We start from the raw sequence: 24,665 nt of genomic DNA, 5'->3' as shown, positions 1-24,665 counted from the left end.
TATTTTCTTACTTGATAAACCTTATGCTCATAAATATTAGCTGCTGTCGCCTCTGTGCTCTGGCTTTTTACTACCTGTTTGAGCTAACTGTCCTAGCCAACACATAAACTGTGTAGCGTAATTCTAGTTTCTAGTTCTTTTGTTCTGCAAGCTCTGTCTACAGATGATGTTATTGTTTTCTGTGGTTTTTAAGCCTTTTGATAATTTTGTGGGCATATCTGCTGTGCCTGAAAGCAACTTTCCTCCTAATCTCTGTCCAGCAAAAACAAACAAGTGCTAGCATCTGAGTCAAACTAGCACAGCCGCTTTAATGTAATTAGCAAAACCTAAAAATAGTGCTTTTCTTGGGGGATATATTAGATTTGGGGCCTCAGTAGATTGGATAGGAAACAAAATAAAAATCTGCAGACAGGTGTGTTCAAGCCTTTTTAATATATAGGTTAGCTTTAACAATGTAAACATGCCCAGTGATTTAGGTCAATCCTAATGCAAAGTCATAATATCACAGTTTAAGACAGTAGCTGTTGACAACATAAAAACTTGCTGAACTTTGGACTTGGCTGTCTTAAAACTACCATCTATTATAAATATTGAACCTGGTATCTGTTTGGGTTTAGGGGTTTCGTGCTCTTTGTAATCTAGTTTCATTCTACACTTTTCTGTGTTTAGTTTAAAAGTAGGTTTTCTTTATGCATTTGAAATAGTTTTACTTCTTGTTTCGGTTTGCTCCACATGCCTTTACTGTTAAGCAGAAGGCTCCAAACCAGTTTCCAGTAAAGATTGTTCAGTGCATTGCATCACTTTGTGGTTGATCGAAATAACTTATTGCTGATTATGGTCCTAATTGTTGCCTGATTTTTACTGTAGACATTTATTTGTTTGTTTTGTTAAGCCTGTTGTGGTTAGGATTTGTTTTTGTTTTTTTGTCCTGTTTTAAAGTGATTATGTGGTTTATTTTACATTTTCTGTGCCAATTTTTGCATTCTTAGGAACTATTAGGAGAATCTGTTGTTTGTAGCTTCTTTTAGCTTGTGTTGTGTTAAATAATGTCGGTTTTCTTGGACATGTTGTGGTAAAGTCTTGTGACCGAGAAAATCCCCTGTAATGTGTGTTTCTAATCCACAGCTTCCTATCCAGCATTTGGGTAAGTGGATGTTTAACTGTGTTTTGGCATCTCATATCCATCTTAATTCAACGTCCATAACACCTAAAATTGTCAAATCTGGAATGGGTTATCCTAAATACAACCAAATACAGTCTATTTAAACTACAACTTATGATGTTTGAAATGTTTTACTTTTCTTTAACATTTTCCCACCTCATATCAGACCCAGTTCAAAACCCACAAATGTTGCAATGTTCAAACCTGGCCTGGGTTGTTTTTCACTGGATATGGATTTTTTATTTAAGTTTTTATACAATATAGCATGTGATCTGTCACACCTGTACTCCTTTTGTAAACATTCAGAATCAGCACATTCCTACATTAGATCAGATCGATAAAGGAAGCACCGTATAAACAGGTAGGTCAAAGCTAGTCAAGTTAACATGGGGGCAGGTAACCAAAGGGTACCAACAACAAAAACAAAATGACTGAATTTTTTTATTTTGTTTTTTGCATCCCAGCACTCACAATAGCAATCCAAAGTTATGACAGTTTTTAAACCCACTGCCTAAGATAAGATTCCATTACAAGTCATTATAGACAACAGTTTGGCATGTTTATTTGTGTTGCACCTTTCAGCAACAAGACAATTCAAACTGCTTTATATGATGACCAACATTTGAAAAGTACATTGCAAGTGGCATGATAAAGGAAAGTAAAGAAAATAAAAGTTGGACTACAGATTGAAATGAATGATTTCAACTTTTTTTTGTAAAATCATAAGACTAAACGAATCCCCTGCAGGACATTTTTTATTATGGAACCCATAAAATGGGTTAAATAGCCAAAGTTATTTACAGTATCTACGCCCCATTAGAAACAGAAGTCCTACTAAATGAATCGCAGTAATTTTTTCTAAATATATTAACATACCAGGTTTAACCTACACTAAACATAAATACCTAAAGCAAAATGTGATATATGAAATGTTTATTATTCAGTCATTCATCTGCTTATTCCATAGTGAGTCATAGGGGAGCTAGTGCCTGTCTCCAGCAGTGTACGGGCGAGAGGCAGGGTACACCCTGGACAGGTTGCCAATCCATCACAGGGCAACACAGAGACATTCAGCCATACACACACCAATTAACCTAACAGTCATGTTTTTGGAAGCCTGAGTACCTGGTGAGAACCTATGCAAAGACCGCCCGGCTGGGAGTCGAACCCAGGACCTTCTTGCTGCCATCGTGCACAGCCATATTTGGCATTTTTGTCAAAACTCAAAACAGGGTCACATATCAGTTCTGTTGTGACATCTGGTACCACCTTAGATCAGGTGCAGTCTAAACTTAGACTGGATTATTTTAAACACAGTTTCTGTTCTGTTTGTAAAAAAAAAAAAAAAAAAAAAAAAAAAGAAATCTCCAAATAGTAATCTTAATACTTTTTGTGCCTCTGGATTATTTTGGAGTTCTTCTACAGAAGCTCACCCCACACATGCATGCCCTCCTCAGAGCTGGTAAAAATTTGACAGTCTGACCGAGTCCCTGCCTTGGCCTGGTTGCCTCTCCGCTGTTGTTTGCAGATGTTCATTAGCATTTAGATGTCCCCCCTCAGGCTGGCAGCTCCGCCTCCTGCGCGATGATTGGTCGCACTGTTACTGGAGCTGTCAGCTCTGCTCCGGGAAGCTTTGCCTTCCTCTCAGTCCGGGGCTGCAGCTTCAATCAAGCGGACCAGGGGCCAGCAGCGCTCCTCTTTTGTTAGCAGCTCCGAGAGCAGCAGGAGTGACTCCAACCGGATCCATGCAGGAGAACACCGTTTTTGGAAAATGATCATCTGTACGAGTAAAATGGAGTACCCCTTAAGATCGCAGTGCAAGCGAGTCCAGAAACAGGTAAGCTGTGGTTATCTGGTGTTATTGCCCGTGTCGTGGATTAGTGGTGTTACTGAGGTCCGAACAAGTGTATGCTAGTTTGAGAAATGGATACTGTTCATTCATTTGTCTCTCTGTCGAGAGAACGGCTCCTCTCTAACGGTCGCTTTGAACAAACCCTCCTTTTTCTTTCAGGTGTTAAATTACATATTTTAGCAGCTGGCAGCTGATGTGAAAGTTAGTTTAGTTCATTTGTTTTTCATGAAGGAAACTTTTAAACAAAGTATAAGACTGGATGCCGAAGTTGGCCTCCGATTCACACCCTCCGACGTAAGCTCTTGCTTAAAAGGCTATTTCACTTCATTTAGAGACTCTAGACTACCTTTGATCAGTTCTAGTTAAAAATCTAATGTACTTAGCATTGATAAAACCTGGGCTGAATCATTCTACGGTAATTACAGAGTCTTCAAAACCCAGTTTATCATTTATGGCACATTTATTGGGTTTGTGAAAACAAAAAAGGGCTATTTCACGTTTTATTTTACCTTTAAGATCACATTAAATTAGGTCAGTCATGAAAACCATGAGTTATTTGGTATTACTATCGCTGTTATGGCCGATATTTAGCAATATTATATATCATATATATGTCACTACCCTTTCAACACTGTGAAAAAATGACCACTCCGCTGACATTGCTTCTCTGCTTGAAAAACCCTACAGTCCTGCTCTGCATCACCATCACTGTCACACGCCTAAACAAATACACGGCCAACCCACCACAGAAACAAACAACAAGATGATAATAAATATCAGTTATTAATATCGGCCCAGTTTTACTTCTCGGACCGATGCCAATATATCACACATCCCTACTTTTTAAAAGTATTTGAACCAAATTAGATTGAGCCGAGTTCAGAAACCCGAATAGTTAAACGAATCAAACCTAGAAAAGATTAAATAATTTTAAAAACATGATTTATAAGTCCAAAGACATGCCTGTTAGGTTAATTGGTCACTAAATTGCCTTTAGGTGTATGAATGAGTGTGCATGGTTGTTTGTGTGTTGCCCTGTGATGGACTGGCGACCTGTCCAGGGTGTACCCTGCCTCTCGCCCATAGACTGCTGGAGATAGGCACCAGCTCCCCCGCGACACACTATGGAATAAGCAGTAGAAAATGACTGACTGACTGACTGACTGATTTATAATATGTAGGAAGCATATATTATGAATGTGAAACCACAAGAAATTATGACTTAATTGAGTCAGGCATAAAAGCCACAATAAACAGACATATGAAAACTGAACTAGATTATTCTACACTGATCAGAGAGTATTTTAAAGCGTTTTTATTAATCGTAAAACCTTTATTCTATCAGTGAAACTACAAAAAAGGCCATTAATGCCTTTTTAGCATGAAGGCCACATTAGATTCAGTCTACCATGAAAACCAGAAAAGTTAGACAAGTCAAACTTTGGATCATTCAACATTGTATATTTAAAACACTTTTGATGATTTTGGAAAACTTTATTCTATTAATTAAAATACAGAAAGTAACATTTCAGTGCTATTTGGTATTCTGGCCAATTTAGGTCAAGGGGAAATTTTGATATAGCTAGAAAAGTCAAACCTATAATGGACTACAGTGATCAAATAAGTATTTAAAATTTAAAGAGTACATAGTTAATGCTTTTTAGCATTAAGTTCACGTTTGATTAGGTCAGGTTTGAAAACCACAATAGCTAGGCAAGTCAGACACAGAATGTATTATTCTTAAATGTTCAAACACATTAAAAAACACAATTTAAAGTTTGTAACCTTTATTAGAATTTTAAACATACAAAAATGGCTTTTTTTTTTATGCGGTGTGAAAACCGCGATATCTAGACTGGTCAGACCTGAACAGAATCATTCTGCACTGTGATTGACTAAATCTTTGTTCTATTACTGCGTCTTCAAAAACATTTCATTTTAAAGCTTTTTGGCATTATGACCAACGTAGATGAGTTCCTGCTTGAAAACTTCAGTATTTATACTGGTCAGAGCATAAGTGGTTTATTCTACATTAAATAGATTCCTTAAAACGCAATTCATGGCCGTCCATGTTGATCTACACACCAACAAAGCAAGGACATTTTGCCTTTTTCTGTGTTCTTCCAAACAAAGTTAACATTTCTCATAACACTGTATTTTCAAGAATCTTTACTCAACGCTTAAAAGTTCATTTCAGTTTTGACCAGTTTAAATGGATCAAAAACTGAATTATGAATGATTAAAGGCAGTCAATGCTTCGTAAAAGTTGTGAAATGGCCCTTTACTGTCATTCCGAACCGTAAGCCAACTTCGGCGCCGTGAGAGGCAGTAACGTTAACTGTAACGGCTGCAGTTTGCTAGCGCTAGCAAACGAAAATAGCCGAACCAAACTCCTGACGTGAACATTTATCGCTGAGGAAATGGGTCACAAACTTAAATTAAAGTCTTAATGTGTCAGCTTGATATTTATTTGGTTTAGTTCGGGTTTACCCACCGTTCAAGTGGTTTCCATCTCCAGCCGTTTAAATGTCACGTAAAGCTCGAACCGTCGGCGTCGGGACGTTAACTCGGAGAGTTGAGCTAAAAACGGCGTTTTTGGGGTTTGTTGTAGAGGAAAAGCAGGTCTGGGATGTTAGGATTCGCTTCGACATAACGGGACAAAGGCAGAAACGTCTCCACTGCTTTTCTTTTATTCTCAGTGACTGGCATCACTGGGTCATTTTAAAATATCAGGCCGGGTATATTTTATGTTTTATCTCGCTGGAGATGAGCGAGTAACGGCTGAGGACGTTTGTATGTGGAGGAAGCTGCAGGTGAGGATGACATCATCTGAGGATTTGAGGAGGAAAAAAGGTGTTTCATTGTGGTGTGAAGTAATGCAGTGGCATTCAATTACTCCTGTTTTAAATGCACAAGCAAAAATAATCTAACACTTGCTAATCCACGCTAACAGATATTCTTCTGTTTTTTTTTAACCCCATTGCAGCCCTTCTGAGCGTCCTTATTGTGCGGGTTTTCGCCTGAACTGGACTGCCAATCAAAGTTGTTTTTCTCCTTTACTGTTGTTTTCCACTTTGCAACAGAAAGGGGGCGCTGTGCCGAATGCAGTCCAACAAAGACATGTTTTGCTGCAGATTGTGGAGTCCAGATATGGAATAAAACAGACAGCAATGTCAGCTGCAATTCTGCTTTCAGGTCAAGCATGTGCAGCTTTTTCACAACTTTCATATGTCCTCATAGTTTTCACATCGATGACACACCATTGCAGTTTCTGAGTTATTTTAAGACATCTCCTCGCTTGTTGAGGAATAACCAGCAATAAATATGAGCTTTTATTGGTGAAAGTGCCCTAGCCCTACCTGTCTGTTTTGTTTGCAGTCAGATCTAAACACTCAGATGTATGTGGGCTTTTTTAGTTCTTTGTCCTCCCCCCTCCACCCCTGCTCTGTGCAAACCGCTCTGGGCTGCAGCTGGGTTGTTTTGCATTACTCTTTGAGTTCAAGTTGCAGAGCCAAAATCGGTCCTGTCTGCTTGTTTCCGGCGAGGAGGAGGGGCTGTTAATGGTTTCTGGACACAAGCAACTGATAAGGATGGACCCCCTTTTCAGGATCAGTCAGAATGCAGGTTGAATGTTCTCCTCTTGTTTCTGCAGCAGACCCCCCTTGCTTGCATCATTCCCCCACTACTTTGTATGTCATCTTGGACCCTTGCTCCACTTGATATTGCTGCTTGTACAGTGCTGCTGTTTTTCTGCCAGCGTTCAAAGCCTGTCTTTGTCTGCATTTACCTATCCGCCCCTCAGTGACGTCACCCATGTTTTTCATTTCATCCCTTCCTCATGCTCTCTCTCCGATCAACGCAGTGTTATTAAAAAGTATCTGCCCTCTCGCAGACTTTGCCTTTTTGCCACACCTAAATAATTAAGATCATCAAACAAATCAGACAACCAGAATACAAACAGACAGCAGTTTTTCGAAAACAAAAAGGGGAAATGGCTACCTAAACCAACCTCGCCCCATGATTATTCATGTTTTTCAGAAAAGCTGTGTTCAGTTTGACTGCCTACCGTAGAAATTCAATTAAATGGTAACTGTCTGACAACACGAAGCAGGCTAAAGTCTCTAAAAAAAAAATGGCACAGCACGGTCTGATCTAAAGAAACTGAAGAACAGGTGAGAAATTAGGTCAACAACTATTAGTCTGGAAAGGGTTTCAAATAAATGTCTATGGCTGTGGGACTCTCAAACCCTGGTTAGAACCATTATCCACAAAATGAGAGAACATGCAATAGACCTTCCCAGCTGCAAATCCACGAGGTCACAAATGAACCTAGAACAACATCTAAAGCACTGCAGGTTTTACTTGCCTCAGTCAAGTCAGACACAAAACACAACATTTCTGTAGAAAATACTAACAATCCAACATGGTGGCGGTAGTGTGATGGTCTGGGGCTGCTTTGGGAGATAAATGACTTGCTTTGAGTGATAGAATTATGATTTGTCTACTTGAAAATCCTGAAGGAGAAGATCCAGCCAACTTTTAATGATCTGAAGATCTGCTCAAGCCTGGGTTATGCAGCAGGATAATGTTCCGAACCACACCAGCAAATCCATCTCTGAATGGCTCAATAAAACAAAAAAGGTTTTAAAAATATCCTAGTCAAAGTGCAGAGCTGAGGTATTTCCTTAAACAGGCGGTTCCTGCTTTCACTTTACAGCACTTTACAAATGACCTCTTGAAAGCTAGGAAGATGTGCCAGTAGAATTTCTGCAGATAAACTTCAGGTTTGAAAGCCAGCTGAAATCTGACTACACCAGGACTCCAATATAAACACTTCATCCCTCTGGTTGCTGATCAGTTATTTCTGGCTGAATTATAACACATATAATTAGGTTTGGTAACCAATGTGTGTTTTGTAATGCCACACAGCTGCATAGATGATCTTTCCTTGTTGTTTAATACATCCTCCCACACATGGTTCTCACCATTTGTTTCTTATGTGGGTGGGTTTTTTTTTCATGTAGGTAGGCAGGCGGTAAGAAGTGCATGTCCTGATCAAGAAGCCTGGCTTGTTCACATGTAAAAAAGACGAAGCTGTTTTTTGACAACGGCCGTTTAAAGCTTCTCTAAAATCCAAAACTCCTGTCATATAAGAATGATTTTATTGAAAGACTATTCCAAATGGGTAACCGAACCTTTCATTTTGCTATTGTCAGCAGACATATGTTGTTTAAGAGGTACGATGTGTCATTTCCTTCTGTGTATATGCTCAACTTTACTGTAGTTCCTGTTTCAGTTTGACTTCTCTGTCAGATTTTGTCCAGGCATGTCTAAAATTGCAAAAAAACGTCCATTTCCTAATCAATTGCGTGGGATGCCAGTGATGACAAAGACCATCTACTCCCTTGGCGCAAGAACAAGTGTCAACACTTATTGTGTTTATCCGTCACGTTAACATTTTGACTACGGGTTCTGGTATTTAGACGATTTGTTGTTTTTCGTTGGTATTTTTTTGTCAACAACCACCGTTCTGAGGAGACCTCTGTAAGGCTCTTTGAGGTGGCCGGTATGAGTAGAGATCACAGTCTGGTGCTTTACCCTGTCTGAAACTGCAGCTTTTAGTTCTCCCATCTCCACTGTATCAGGTACATCAGTGGGATGTTGGTTGTCTTTCATTTATTCCCAACTTCTTCAGGGCAACAGAAGCATTGAAACTTTCTACAGTAGTTTTCATTTACTCTCGTCTTTCCTTTAAAGTTCATTGTCCTCCAAAGGTACCCTTGAATGTGCAGATCCATAAAAGTCCTACTTTTGCATTACAGCTACAAACCTGAATGTATTTTATTAAGGTGTTATGTGATAGAAAAACACAAATCACTAACTGAAAGATTTCAGTTGTCTATAAATCAATCCCAGAATGAAGGCAGCCGTTGATCTGTGAAGGCCTCATTGGTTTCTTAGAGAATTTTAGTGAACAAACGGCATCATGAAGACCAAGGAACACAGCAAATGGGTCAGAGATTCAATTGTGGATAATTTAAAGCAGTTCTATTGTAAAACTATATCGCAAGGTTTGAACATGTCGTGGAGCATGAGCCAAATATGGAATGAGTAAAGCGTACGGTAACTATGGAGGAGCTGCAGAGACCTGTAGCTCAGGTGTGAGAATCTGACTGAGCTTGAGCTATGTTCCAAAAAAGAATGGGTGGCAGTTTCAGCCTCTAAATGTGTGAAACTTTTAAAGACATACCTCAAAACACCGGCGGTTGTAATTGTAGTAAATAGTGGTTCAACAAAATATCGACTCTGGGGGCCTGTATACAAACGCACAACACACCTTTCAGATTTTTTCTTTTTTTGGAAAAGAATGTGAAAACCATGAATCTAATCACTAAACACTGCAATCTGAGCTTTTTCTACCATGAGAGAGGTGCAATATAAATAGACATGTGCTTTCCGACATGTTAAGTTGTTGCAAAATGGCATGTGGCAAGTCTCTGAAATGCTGCTTGATGCACCACTGTTTCCTTCAGTGATTTGACCCACTAGTGCTCCGTGGAGCAGTAACCTAGATTCTCCAGCTAGGCGTGCTAATCAGTAGCGTTGTGTTTGAGGAAAAACAGCCGTGTGAATATGCACTTGTAGGTCTTTGATTGACAGCCACCTGTGCACCCCACATTCCCCTCCTACACTATTTCTTATGGGTGCCGACAGACTGGAGAAGGTCAGGGTCTGTGCCTGAACATGTTTCATTTAGCACCAAGCCCCCCCTCCCTGATTACTTTGCTTTGTATAAAACTATAAGATTAAGGAGAGGTGCATAAGGAATGAGTTGTTTAACATGTCCTTTAAGATCAGAGCTGGGAATATATAGGCCATGAGGTGGAGCTTACAGCAGGATCAGGCAGGAACCATCATCCCCTGCAAGGAAAAGTGAAATATCAAATGGAGCTTTTAGCCAGATAAACACGCTGCTGAATACAAAAGAGCCATACGGCGCTAAGGTGAAAAAACAAGCTCTGTTAGTCTCTGTTCTCTCCGGTTGTCCTACATACAAAGCTGTAAAAAATATGTCACTTTACAGATTTCTCCTGGTTTTGCTTTTTTTCACACTTAAATATTTCATAACATCAAACAAATTTTTATATTGGTCAAAGATAACTTGAGTAAATACAAAATACAGTTTTCCAGTTATTTCATTCATCAGGGGAAGAAAGCAATCAAAACCAACCAGGCCCTGTGTGGAAAAAGTAATCACCCCCTAAGCCCAGTAAGTGATGCCACCCAGCTGCCATCAAGCGTTTGTAACAAGTGTGTTGCATCTCTATGGAGGTATTGTTTTAATTCAGCCACTTTGGAGAGTTTCCGAGCATTAACAGATGATTAAGATCACGCCCCAGCATCTTAGCTGGATTTAAGTCAAGACTTTGATTAGGCCACCTCTAAACCTTTTATTTCTTTCTTTTGTCCTGCTGCATAACCCAGGTGAGATTGAGCTTCAGGTCACAAAACAAAAGCCAGACTTTCTCCATCAGGATTTTCTCGTAGAGAACTGCATTCATGGTTCCATCACTTAAAGCAGTTTGTTCACAAAGCAAAATCAGACCATCACACTACCATCATTGTGCTTGATTTTTTCCTATGATCTTCTTAAATGCTGCTAGGTATAAACCCAGATGTAACGACTAGCACACCTTCTAAAATCTTTCACTTTTTTCCTTTCAGTTCATAGAATATATTCCCCCAATGTCTCGGGGATCATCGAGATGCTTTTTAGGGAATGTGAGATGGACTTTTCTGTTCTTGCCCAGCGGTAGATTTCACCTTTGACCTCTCCCATGGATGATGTTACCCAGTCTTTGTCTTATTGCTGAATCATAATTATGTGAGGCCTGTAGTGCGTTAGATGTTGCTCTGGGGTCTTTTGTGACTTCCCGGATGAGTCGTCTAAGTGCTCTTGTAGTAAATTTGGGCCAGCCATTCCTGGGAAGGTTGAACTGTGTTCAATGTTTTCGCCATTTGTGGATAACGGCTCTTACTGTGGTTCACTGGAGTCCCAAAACCTTAACAAAGGCTCTCAAACCGCTTCCAGACCGAAGGATGTCAGTGACTTCGTTTCTTAGCTGGTTTTGAAATGTTTTAGATGGGGCATGAGATCGTTGGTTACGTACTGTAACCCCAGATTCTATGAGTATAGGCGCAGCCCTTTAAGGCTATCGCTAGTGGGTTTATCCCTTCGCGCGCAGCTCGGGCCCCACCCCGGTCCGTATAAATTACGGTGAGACCGGACAAACGGCTCACAAATAGCTTTTTCTTCAGCCATTCAGGGACCAGTGAGGCCCAGAGCTTAAAGGGCTGCGCCTATACTCATAGAATCTGGGGTTACAGTACGTAACCAACGTTCTATTTCGTATAGGCTTCGCCCTTTAAGGCTATCGCTAGTGGGTTAAAGGCGAAGCTGGATGTAGTCTATGCCTCACTGGGTCCATCCAGACCACAACTGAACATCTGCTCGCCTAATGACACCAAAAAAAATCAGCCTTCTGAATGCGTAATTACGCACTCCAAGCGTCTTGCGCATCACAATGACCAGAGAAGAATATCTCTGGTCAAGGAAAAAAGGCTGAAATAACAGACCTGCTGCTGTAATAAGAAAACGAAGGTTACGAACTGTAACAGTGTAACGATGAGCAGAGCAGGTCAAAAAATCTCCATGAGGAAACGTGGAGACAGATCAGCAGCTGGATCATGCGTAATGATACAGCAGAACAACCTTGTGTGCCACAGACAACACAACAGAGGAGAAAAACCTCTGTTCACACGAAGGCTTAATGAAATACAGCCACAGTGACAATAACATCATAAGTCACGAACAGTGGCTGATAATAATATTACGACACCCTGCGTCTGCATGCAGGAAGGTTGACTCAATAATGCAACGAAATAACAGTCATTCTGTCAGAACCCTGAGAACAGAATGAGTCGTGGAGAAACCTGAAACATCTCGCAGGTAGAAACGAATAAATGAACATGGAGATGACCATGAGGCTGCTGTGCAGATGTCCTCCACTGTCATTCCTCCATGCAGAGCCGTGGAGGATGAAATCCCCCTGATCGAATGAGCTCTGAGATTCTCTGGAGGATCCAATCCAGAGGAAATATAAGCCTGTGAAATAGCCTCACACAGCCAATGTGAGAGGCGCTGGACAGAGAGAGAACGTCCTGCAGATTTTTCTCTGTAATGCACGAACAGACGCTGGGAGCGGCGCAGTGCAGCCGTGCGTGCCACGTAACATGAAAGCGCGCGCACGGGACAGAGGAGATGAGAGGTGGCCTCCTCTTCAGAGTTATGAGGAGGAGGATGAAAACCATCCAGAGTTATCACTCTCGATCTGAACGAACTCGTGATGCTTTTAGGTGTAAAAGCAGGGTTAGGACGCAGCACAGCTGAGCTGCCGTCGGCTCGTATTCTGAGACATGAAGGAGCGACAGAGAGAGCAGATAAATCGCTCACTCTCTTCGCAGATGTCAGAGCTAACAGCAGGGCCGTTTTAAAAGACAGAAGTTTTAGTGGAGCCTGATCTAAGGGCTCAAATGGGGCTTTAACCAGTGCGCGCAGGACGAGCGCTAAATCCCGCTGAGGGACTAGGGGGCGTGACACGGGTCTGTGTCTACGTACACCCCGCAGAAAACGCTTCATCAGCGGGTGGTTAAAGACCGTTCTGTCACCAAAACCTTCATGACAGGAAGAAATAGCTGCAGCATAAGTTTTAATGGTGCTGAAAGCTAAATTTCTGTTCATCAGCTGCTGGAGTAATGACAGCACGCAGCCTAATGGACATGAAAAAGGCTCCACGCCTTTTTCTGTGCACCAGCGCTGAAAAGCTGCTCACTTTGATGCGTATGACGCTGTGGTAGAGGCTGCTCGTGCACCCTGAATCGTGCGCACCACATCGTGCGGGAGACCCAGCCTTACTAAGCGCTCCCGTTCAGCGGCCAGACCCAGAGACGTTGACCTAACTCTGGGACGCTCCTGATCACCCCTCCCGCCTGGAGGAGTGCATCCTCTCTCCACGGCAGCTGCCACGGGCGACCTGACACCAGCTGCTGCAGGCTCGGAAACCATGGCGCGCTTTTGCGCTCGGGGGCTACGAGAATCACTGAGAATTGTTCCTCTCGGATTTGGTCCAGGAGCCGCGGGATCAGCGGAACTGGTGGAAAGGCATAAAGGAGCGTTTTTGGCCACGGGCTGTGAGCAAAGGCGTCCACTCCTAATGGTGGATCCTCCCGTGGGCTCAGTGAGAACCACAGCTGACATTGTGTGGTCTCCCGTGTGGCGAAAAGATCCACTGCTGCTTTCCCAAATCTGCTCCAGAACTGAACAATCAGCTCGGGGTGGAGACTCCGGTCCCCGGGACGAGGACCACCTCTGGACATGATGTCTGCTCCTCTGTTCAGGACGCCGGGGATGTACACTGCTCTGATGGAGAGCAGGTTCATGCGCGCCCAGCACAGCAGCCGCCTGGAAATGTTTAACAGCTGAGCCGAGCGCACACCTCCCTGGCGATTTATGTAGGCTGCTGCCACTCTGTTGTCTGTGTGGATCAGAACATGCTGATCCCGCAGCAGAGGAGCAAAATGCTGTGTCACCTTCCACACTGTGAGAAGCTCCAGCACGTTTATGTGGAGAGACATGTGGTCTGGCCACTGTGCTCCCACCGCCTGAGACTGACACGTTCCTCCCCATCCCGACAGGGATGCGTCTGTGAGCACTGAGACGCGTGACGCCGGTCTGCTGAGGGGAACTCCCTCTGACAGGATGCGGGGTTTTCCCCAGTGGGCCAGGTCGGGTCCCACTGAAGGAGGGACTGAGATCATCCGCCTCTTCTGATGCACAGGATCTATGCGCAGGCGGATGAACCATCTCTGAAGACGTCTCATATGAAGCAGACCCAGCGGAACAACCACGTGAGCCGCTGACATCATTCCCAGTAATCGCATAAGTGACAGAGCTGTCACTACGCTGTGAGGTTTGACACGGAGGAGAAGCGCTGACAGCGCGTCTGTTCTTGGCTGAGAGAGCCGGGCTCTCATTGTGGCTGAGTTTAGCTCCACCCCCAGATAAACGATCATCCGAGATGGGAAAACAGAACTTTTTTCCCAGTTTATTGAAAACCCCAGAACTGTCAGATGTGCGGCCAGCTTCTTTGTCTGTACCGCTGCCTCCTCTCTGGACCGAGCCAGCAAAAGCAGGTCGTCCAGATAAAAGAGGATTCTCATCCCTGCCGAGCGCAGCGGCTCCAACGCCGTCTCCACACATTTGGAGAACGTGCGTGGGGCGAGAGAGTAACCGAACGGCAGGCGGTTGTATTGATATGAGATCCCCTGATAAGCGAAACGCAGATATTTGCGGTGTTTCGGGATGATGGGGATGTGAAAATAAGCATCCTTCAGATCTATGGAGGTGAACCAGTCGTTCTGGTGAACGTTCTCCATCACCTGTCTGACTGTCAGCATGTGGAAACGTCTCTCCATAATCGCTTTGTTGAACAGGGACAGATCGAGAATCGGTCTCATTCCTCCTGTTTTCTTGGGAACCAGAAAATACTGGGAATAAAACCCCGTGTTTTCCTCTCCGCAAGGAACCCTGGAAATTACGTTTTTTATCAGAAGTTCCTGCAGTTCTGACATGAGAACGGAGCTCTGCTCCGGGGAGGACAGGACTGTCTCCAAAATCCCTCTGAACGGTGGGGCTGGAGACAGGAACTGCAGCGTGTAACCTCTGCTGATCAGTCTGTCCATCCACCTGTCCAGGAAACATACACGTCGCCACTCTGAGTAGTGCTCTGAGAGCGGGCGCGCATTTATCTGTGGTGCCGTGGTGCTCATGGATACGAGCCAGGCTAAAGCCCCTTCCGCCGTTACCCGACTCGAATTCTGATCGGAGGTAACCCATGGGGGGCTCGGATCGAAAGGGCTGTAAACAAGCCTCACCAGGGGAATATTCACCCAGGCTCGCAGCTCGGTGTTGAGTGGGGGCATCACTGATGCGCCGCTTCGTGGGGAGTTGCTGTTGTGCATCCTCTGTGATCTCACCCACTGACAGCTGGGGAGGACAGGAGGGAGAAGGCAGCGAGCGGAGCTCTACCGGAGCAGCATAGGAAGCTCTCGTGGAGTCATGCTTAGAAACTGTGAGATCGTGGAGCCCCTTAAACGGCCGTTTAAAAGGGGCCGTCTCATTAGGAGTGGGGAATGTGTGTGAGGGGAACACAGCAAGATCGTACGATCTGGCTGAGCTGGAATAAAACGGAAAATTGCTCTTAGAGAAATTTATGTGTTTTATTTCAAAACCATCAACAATTTTACACACATCCCCCCCCCCACCAGTCATTTTTTAAATCTCCGCCGTGGCTCCTGCGGAGGGTTGGACCAGGCGCACGCCAACTGCCGACCTCTGCGCTGCTGCGGCCGAGTAGACGGAGCAGTGGGCGGAGGAACTTGGGGAGCCGCGGCAGCGGCCGTGGAGCGTCTCTGCTGCTGACGCTGATCACGGCGGTCCCGCCAGCGGCCGGGGGTTTGGGACGACCGGAAGCCATGTCTCCTGACCCGCTCAAGTTCCTCTTGAGAGGTTTGCATCTGGCTCAGCAAGGACTGGAAATGAGGACCGAATAGTTCGTCCGGACTGATCGGTCCCTCCAGTAACTCCTTCTTAAAATCTTCAGGGATGGAGGAAGAGAGCTGAAGCCACATCTGTCGCTGCAGCAAAGTCTGCCAGGCAGCGATGCGGGAGGAGCACACAGCCGACGCCGCACAGAGGTTGAGGATGGTGTCTGCTAGGTTGCAAAATTCCTCCACATCCTCCGGAGGCAGCTCCATCTCCCGAGCCTTCTTAGAGATGGCGTAGGCCAGGAAGGCGGTGTTGTTGGTCGCTGCAGCGACCTGAGCGGCACACTGGTGAGAGTGATCAGTCAGCCTGGCCGTGATCTGATCGCTGGGGGAGGGGGGGCACAGGCCGTCGTCCGACGCGCCGGGCCGACCTAACCCCAAAAACCGCCGACAGACTGGGCTCTAGAGCGGGAACTGGGGGAAACCCCTGATCCGTCAGTGCCTCCACCCTCGTGATGGGTGTGAAGGTGGAGACCGGTGCCTTCAGCTGTAGCGGCTCGGCCGCCGCTCCCGACAGGTAAGTCGTTACCGCCGGAAAACGGGGCCAAACCGGATCTCGGCGAGTCGAATGAGCTGGGGCGAATTTTCCCGCCAGGTCATCCGTCGGCAGCTGGGCTAAAGGCGCGGGAACAGGGACACCTTTAGCCTCAGCTACTTTAGCGATGATGTCCGGCAGCGCGCTAACAAGTGCGCCCATCGCCGGAAAGGGGGTGGTCGCCGACATCGGGAGGCCCTGAGCCTGGACTGATTTAGTATCTGCCTCCGCGTCCTCCGTCCGGAGGAAGGGAGTGGAGACATCAGTCGCTGTCTCTGGGGAGGAATCGTCCGATTCCCGCCCAACACCAAAGATGTCCAATGCCTCATCGAGGGAGCATTGGTCCGCTATGGGGAATTCCCCTTCTAGCGGGGAGAAAATGGCTAGACGCCGCTGCTTCTCCTCCTGAGGCAGACGCCTGCAGGAAGGGCAGGTGGACCGCGGGGTCAAGGCCAGGCTTGCATGATCCGGACCGAGGCAGCCCTCGCAGATGGCATGCAGGTCAAAAGGACATGATGTAGCCTGTGTTGCAAGCCGGGCAAAGGCGGATAGTGCCGACGTTAGCCATGGTTCTTCTTGTGATAGTGCTGTTAAGCTGTTCGCTGAAGAAAAATGGGAGCCGTTTGTCCGGTCTCACCGTAATTTATACGGACCGGGGTGGGGCCCACACAGCAGGTGGGCGTGGACTAAAGTTTTCAGTGCTGCGCTGCGCGCGAAGGGATAAACCCACTAGCGATAGCCTTAAAGGGCGAAGCTTATACGAAATAGAACTTATAGTCTACTTCATACAGGCTCTATTTAAATGATTTCCTGATTCATGTCTGGTATTTATCAGGCCCTGGGTCTGACTACAGAAACTGAATTCAGTTTGCCAAAACAAATGTGGTTATTCACAGTTAATTTTCAATTTAACAAAGGTGGAGATTAGTTTTCCACACCAGGCCTGGTTGGTTTGGATAGCTTTATATTAAATAAACTGTATTTACTCAGGTTGTTTTATTTGATATTAAAATTAGTTTGATCAGAAACACTTTAGTGTGACAAAAACAGAGGAGATCTCTAAGGGGGAGGACTGTTGGAGCTGATGTGTCTGCTCGGACACTAATATCCAAGTTTCTACATTTGAAGATGAATCGAAACATTTGGCCTGGATCCCACACAGAGGAACTGAATCTGTGGCTGAGCCCTGAACATTTTTCCTAGAAGCCATTATATGATGCAGGGAGAAGGAAAACAAGCTTATAAATGTCTGTGCCAGTGAGAGCAGGCCAGCTTCCCTCTCTACATGGGTCTGTTTCTCTTGGCCCCGGGCTCCTCAGACCAGTCGCTTCCATGTTTGAGTCTTTGGCCTCCTCCACTTCTTCGATCCTAGCCGAGCTTCCCTCTTCAAGGCCTCCTCAGCTCAGCTTTCATATTAGTTTCTTCATCTGGGCTTCCCCAGTCTGTAAATCCCCTTTTCAAAGGGCATTTTCTGTGCTTTTTCCTCTTTATGTCTCAAAATTTCAAATAAACACAAGTTAATGCAGCGTCTCATCTGCATTAAATTAACATTAAACAAGTTTTAAGATATCTCACACTTGTGAAGCCAGGCTGACTTTGCATCTATTGAAATGCTGTTTGGGTGTTTGTTTAATTTCTAGGAATAATAAAGTCAGGGATGCATTAACTCTCCCAGTGGGCCATTGCTCTTCTTCCAAAACGGCCCCTCTTCCTCTGATTTAAGGTGTGGAACCTGACTCCAGTCCAAAGCACAGCCTGAGCCTGTCATCACATGGTGTGGATGCTGAAGTCCAACCTCATCTTGAGCCAAGACGTTCTTGGCTATAAATTGAAACTGCTCTTAAGGGAAGTCAGCGCTGTGTTGCTCATATTTATGTCCCTGTTATTGGATTTAGAAGTAGAATTTATTGGGGTAAAACATCTGTGAACCATCTTCTGATTCTACCACCGCTAATCACACATAAGACCCCAAACATACTGACTTTACATTAATCCAGTTCAGGAAAAAGCAGGTTATCTTCACTGGATGTTGCATGATTTTTAAGCCATTATATGAACTTCCTCAGCCTCAAACAATGGGTGGAACATCTTCAGCCGGCAGCAAACGTCTCATTGTTCTGTTGTTTTCCCGTCAGAAACCAACCTGTTCTCTCCTCTTTGTTCTGGTTTCTGCAGGTGATAGTGAATGGTGAGAAGGAGCGAGTGTCCTTGCTGTTCATGAAGGCTCTGGTCAGCAGAGGGAGCGTGGATGCCGTGTCGCAGCAGATGGCGTCTCACCCCCAGTATCTGGAGAGCTTCCTGCGCACACAGCACTACATCCTGCACATGGACGGCCCCCTGCCGCTGCCATACCGCCATTACATCGCCATCATGGTCTGTAACCTGGCCTCTTATGCTAAAAATACTGTTGGTTACAGTTGGTCCATTCTTTTAAAATCTACCTTCTAAATGTTCTGCTTCAGGCGGCCGCACGCTATCACTGCAGGTACCTGGTGTGCCTGCACTCGGCCCAGTTCCTGAGGGTGGGCGGGGATCCTCTGTGGTTGCAGGGTCTGGAAGCGGCTCCCCCTCGTCTTCGCCTCCTTGACCACATAAACAAGGTGCTGGCCCACCAGCCCTGGCTCGCCGCCTGTTCACATATCCAGGTACGAAGAGTTTGAAAAGAAACAGGCCAGCAACAAAATTTACAGTTCCTTGCAAAAGCATCTCTTTTCTTCAGTCCCATTCTGAAAGCCCTAAATAAATTCTAGTCAAACCAATTGCATCCACACACTTGCAACTAATAAAGTAGAATCTGGAAAAAAAGCTGTAAGAGGCTGTGAAAGACCTGAGACTGGGGCGGTGGAGTTTAACCTTGCAGTATGAGGACCCTACAGCTGCAGCCAGAGCTACAATAGAACAGCATAGAATTCATATTCATGTTTTTGGATGGCCCAGTCAAAGCCCAGATCTAAATTCAAGTGAGAATTTGTGGCTAGGCTTGAAAATGGAAGTTCACAGATGCTCTCCATCCAGTCTGACTGAGCTTGAGCTGTTTTTGAGTGGTCAAAACCTTTAGCTACTGAAAGCTGGTAGAGGCGTAGCCTAAAAGACTTGCAGCCGCAGCAAAAGGTGGTTCTGGAAAGAATTGACTCACTGAGGCTGTGATTGATCACTATACATTTGTATTCATAAAAAAATTGAAACCCGTCTGTTTTCTTTTTGTTGGATTAGTAAATAAAATCCCAATAAAATACATTCCAGTTTTTTAAATGACAAAATCTTGAAATGTCCAGAGGTTGTGAATATTTCTGGTTATCATTGTGCATAATAAATAAAATGTTTCCTTTCAGCCACATGCAAACTTTTATCAGTGGAATAAACCGCATGTTCTTTTTTTCCTCTCTGTTTCCTTCAGACGCTGCTGAAGGCAGGTGAGCAGTGCTGGTCGCTGGCGGAGCTGGTGCAGGCCGTGGTGATCCTGGCCCACTGCCACTCACTCTGCAGCTTCGTCTTTGGATGCGACACAGACTCGGACCTCGCACATCTTGCCAAATCTCCAAACGGCACCCCGCCGACCTTTTGCCCCTTCGATGCTGCCAACGGCAACGCCAATGTGCCTCAGTCGCTCAAGGCTCCCTCTGAACATATCACGCGCCGACGGGTAAACGACTCTGACTTTACCGTGTTAAAGGGCAGGAAGCCGTCTGGTCTGGAGATGTGAAATGTTCAGAAACTTGAAAGTCAATCAGGTTGTCTTGAACAGAGCAGAGCATGGTGACAAAAGCAATAGATCACACCCCTCTGAGCTGTTATCACATATGCCACAAATGAACTCATGCCTGCTTGTTTGTGGCCACAGCAGCTTCGATTCCAGTTGTTTGATCGAACATCTGGCTGTTCATTTAAACACAAAAGCATCATGTTCAGCTGTAATCATATTAAAGGAAAGACATCTTTATTGTTTTTGATTCTAACTCAATTAGACTGTTTATAAAATTATCTTGCCTAAAGACTTCTTGTTGATAAAACTGAGTATTTCAGATTCTAATAAATGTTGGTTTGATCTTTCTCAGATTTGTTTGAGCTTTTAACATTACACACACAATTAGATTATTTCTTATCACAGGATAAGCTTAGTCGTCTGTTCCTTTTAAGAGGAATGCTTTTAACGTCACGGTCTTGCTGGCTTGTTTTTGTGTCAACAGTCGTTGGACTCCAGTTGTGACATGGTTTGTTTGAAGGAGAGGATCCAGAGGTCCCAGGAGGAGCAGGAGAAGAAAGAAGAGCGTCTTCTTCAGACGCAGACACTCCAGCAAACAGGTGACTCACTGGAAGAGTAAAAAACTAACAACAACAAACGCTGTGTGGCTGTTTACGCTTCATTGGCTATCCTGGGTGTGAAATCTGAGGTCACATGGTGTGAAACTCTAGCAAACGCCACTCCTCAGCCACGCTCGGTGCCTCCCCTCCATTCCCAACCGCTGTCATCGTCTTCCTTTTTTTAGATCTGGAAGATGAGGAGGAGATGCTGTGCTTCGCTGATTCGTCACATTTCATCACAGACCCTGACTTCTGCCATCAGGAGTTCGCCCGGAGGGACGAGGATCACCTCCAAGTGCTGAGAGTTCAGGTGAGGACACATTTCAGTAAACAAGTGGGTCAGTAAGTAGATCGAGATGTAAACTGGGTGTCTGCAGGAAACTTCTCACACCACTTGAAATGTCAGTGTGTTTTATTGGGATTTTATGTGACAGATCAACACAAAATGGTGCAGAAAATTGAGCTTGCAAGACAAATAATTCAGCAAACGTCAGTCAGTCATTTTCTACCGCTTATTCCATAGTGGGTCACGGGGGAGCTGGTGCCTATCTCCAGCAGTCTATGGGCGAGAGGCGGGGTACACCCTGGACAGGTCGCCAGTCCATCGCAGGGCAACACACAAATAACCAAGCACACACTCATTCATAATCCTAAGGGCAATTTAGAGTTACCAATTAACCTAACAGGCATGTCTTTGGACTGTGGGAGGAAGCCAGAGTACCCGGTGAGAACCCACGCATGCACGGGGAGAACATGCAAACTCCATGCAGAAAGACCCCCGGTCGGTAATCGAACCCAGGACCTTCTTGCTGCAAGGCAACAGTGCTACCAACTGCGCCACCGTGCAGCCCCCAAACGTTTTTATACAAATAAAAATCTGAAAAGTGTGGAGTGAATTTGTATGCAACCAACCTCTCCCAGAGGTCGTCTAAAGACACAGCATTTAATATTTATCCCTTCAGATAAGCTTGCAACCCAAATATGTACCTTTTTATTAATTGTAAAATTAAGGACATGCTGCATAATTAAATAGGGTTTAATGTTAAAATGTTTTGTTACTTCAACTGTGCAGTATCTGTTCTCTGGTGTGCTGCATTGGGGCTTTCTGATCATTGCTGTATAATTAAAATTATAGAAACATTTAAAATGATTACAAAACAAAATAACTTTTTAAAAGTAGTTCAACTCTTCATTTTTTCTATGTAATATTTCTGTCTCATTTTACTCATTGGATCATAATAATAGACAGTTGGATTATGTTTCCACTGTGCTGATATTTGACACAGTTGTCTCGTTATTTTGACTCTGCAGGACTACTCGTGGGAGGTCCACGGCTTCTCCCTGATCAACAGGTTGTACTCAGACATCGGACACCTCCTGGACGACAGGTTCAGGAGCGTCACGTCCCTCCCGTCTCTTCACAGCTCCGACCTGAAGAGGGCGATCTGGAATTACATCCATTATGTGTTAGGAATACGGTAAGACCACCACCGTACCGTATGCTTGTGTTTAAAAATAAAAGTCCACCTTCTTCTCCTTAGAGGACTTTTGCTCATCCTTTAATAAGTAAAATGTGCTCACTTTTGTTCACAGTTATGACGATTATGACTATGGGGAGGTGAACCAGTTGCTGGAGCGAGATCTCAAGCTGTACATCAAGGCTGTGGCTTGTTTTCCGGACGTCACTAAAACTCCGGTGTGTCCGCTGAGTTGGACTCTGCTGAAAGCTTCAGAGAGGGTAAGAGGATTTTTCACTGACGAAATCAGGTGTATATATGTTGAACTGAGACCGATGCGGTATGAACATTTATGCCCAAATTTACAGGATCTGGTCCACCAAGATAAACTGGGATTAGTACAAAGATCAAATCTTAGCAGCATCTGTTAAAGGCAGAAGTTTAGTTCACTGATCAACAGGTTATCTCACTTTTTATTTTTATGTTCTGGATGATTTCAGAGAATCAGTGCAGAGAGCAGTTAGCGTATTACATGTGAGAAACAGCTTTGGACCGACTGTTTGTGCCTTCTGTCCTCAGATACACGTAAACCTGCTGATCATGGAGGCCCGGCTGCAGGCGGAGCTGCTGTATGCACTGAGAGCCATCACTCGGTACATGATTGCTTGAACAACTCGCGGAGTTCAAACTGTCTGCCGGCTCGGAGAGACCCGGAGAGGACGAGGGACATGGAACTGCAGGTGGTGACGTGGGACGGGAAGCGGCACATCCGAAGACTCTGAAGTCAGCGGATCATTGGGCTGTGGATCTCCTCTCAGACTCAATGTGTCTATTGTGCCACGCCCCTCACGCTCATCTCTTACCTTTCTGCTGTTTTTCCTCTCAGAAAACATCCGGCCTCTCTTAAGGTTATGTGCAATTATTAGTGGTTATTTTAAAATTTCCCTGTTGTCTTGTGTTCCAGTTGAGTCTGTGAGAAGCTGCTTGTTTGCAGCAATATGTTATCAGTGGCCAACACTCCTTATTTGTTCATTAGACAAGTCTCCTTTTGTATTAACTCTGCTTTCCCAAAAAAAAAAACAACCTTTTTGTACAAGGTGAATGAATGTTAAATGGGAGATCAGGGGCTTTTTCTTCGTTTCTTTTTTGACAATCTGTCAGTTTTGAAGGACGTTTATTGGACTGTGAAGGACGACAGTTTTACGCACTCGGACATTTCGTATTATTGCTGGTCGAGAACAAACAGCCGTGACACTGCTGGAAGTTATCACATCACTATAGTTTCTTTTAATAAGCACTTTTTTAAACTTTATATATTTATAATGCAATGTAGCTCTGAGGTAGACATTAAGACAAAGTGTGTGGGTCCGACACCTTTCTTCCCCTCCTGCTTTTTATTTTAACCTTTGTTTTTCTGCCCCAGGTACCAGGTGACGGTACTCCATTTAAGGTGTTTCTGCAATTTACTGTTTTTCTTTCTTCCTGCATATTTTTTATGTAGAGACAAAAGGATTTTAAAGATGGTGGATGTTTGCATAAATATGAATTTGGCAGGTAGACTCATCTGAGAAGCAGCGCCACTTAGGGGGGCCTAATTTCAAATGTTATTGGCAACACTCCCAGGCATAAAACGATACAGGAGTGTGATGAAAGAAAAATTGTGTTTGAGTTGCATGTTTAGGCTTTTGCATTTGTACTTCTTTTAAATCGAATTAGATAAAAATTCATGATCTAAATCTGGAAAGCAGAAAATAAGCAAACTGTATCCTTTTCAGTCTTTGTTTTTTCTTATTTTTACATTTTTCAGTAGATTTTTGGGTACTCCCTTTGTGTTTTTGAGTGTGACTGTAGGACCTGCTCGTTGCACTGCAGCCTGAGTAGATGTAGAGGTCTTGCAGACTGTGTAGTTAGATTTCGTGACTGCAGGACGTCCAGAAGAAACAAGTGCATATAGACTAAAAACAAAGCAAAAGCGCTACAACACAGGTGCCTTTAGGCGGAAAAAACTGGAGCACTGCTCAAGTGGAGGGTTGTTACTGCTGGAGGCTGTGCCTGGGCATTGATTGGTGGCTACTCTGAGTGGAAACAGATATTTTCATTTCTGATAAATGTTCCCGCTGTGAATGCCCGTTCTTTTCACCTTCTGCTAAGTCCCAGCATCACAGCAAGAGCCTTTGACGCAGATGGATGTTAAAGATTTTCAACTTTAGCTGATTAAATATGCCCAATTATATTTCAAACGTTTTAAAAAAAAAAGGACAAAAAGAATAAATGCAAAGACAAAAAAACTTTTTTGAAAATGTAAACGTTTTCTATAAAAATGTACCATCAAAATAACTTGTCTGTTTTCTTTCCTTAGAAACCATTTTTTCCTATTTTAGAACCTCATTTAAAGGACACACCTGCACATTTTCACATGTTGTCGTTTTCACTTCATGTCATGAACCTTTCACACACAAAGCTGAATTGTATAGTTGTGGCTAAAAAGGGTTAATACTGACAGAAATCCTGGTTTTTTACAAGGTTTGCAGCTTGAGTTCAGGTTGGAATGAAGACTGAACAGATGTTGATGAAAACTCGCATCTCTTTTTTTGCCCTGACACAAAGTGACCTGCTGGCATTATTTTTACAATTTTATGAGGGTTAGCTGCAGTGAAAGGGTTCATAAGGACAGGACAGCTGATATAATCA

The 24,665-nt window shown here is 44.2% G+C and overlaps 1 protein-coding gene across 4 annotated transcripts; it reads left to right on the top strand.

Moving 5' to 3' along the window:
• Positions 1–2,656: 2,656 nt before the first annotated feature.
• sesn4 (sestrin 4) lies at positions 2,657–24,308 on the top strand. 4 transcript variants are annotated; one of them, XM_047353550.1, is made up of 10 exons: positions 5,429–5,827; positions 6,001–6,209; positions 18,391–18,588; positions 18,678–18,860; positions 19,613–19,858; positions 20,403–20,517; positions 20,703–20,827; positions 21,829–21,995; positions 22,111–22,255; positions 22,554–24,308. In XM_047353550.1, exons 3-10 carry the CDS (start codon positions 18,433–18,435, stop codon positions 22,641–22,643), a joined length of 1,227 nt encoding a protein of 408 aa, XP_047209506.1. In that variant the 5' UTR covers positions 5,429–5,827; positions 6,001–6,209; positions 18,391–18,432; the 3' UTR covers positions 22,644–24,308. The 4 variants fall into 4 exon arrangements, with proteins under 4 accessions (XP_047209504.1, XP_047209505.1, XP_047209506.1 ...); XM_047353551.1 differs by having other exon boundaries at positions 5,429–5,867; XM_047353548.1 differs by lacking the exons at positions 5,429–5,827; positions 6,001–6,209 and adding an exon at positions 2,657–2,999.
• Positions 24,309–24,665: the final 357 nt, after the last annotated feature.

This window comes from Girardinichthys multiradiatus, chromosome 23, assembly GCF_021462225.1.
Source record: "Girardinichthys multiradiatus isolate DD_20200921_A chromosome 23, DD_fGirMul_XY1, whole genome shotgun sequence".
Lineage (NCBI taxonomy): Eukaryota > Metazoa > Chordata > Actinopteri > Cyprinodontiformes > Goodeidae > Girardinichthys > Girardinichthys multiradiatus.
This window is presented reverse-complemented; position numbering and strand designations above follow the sequence as displayed.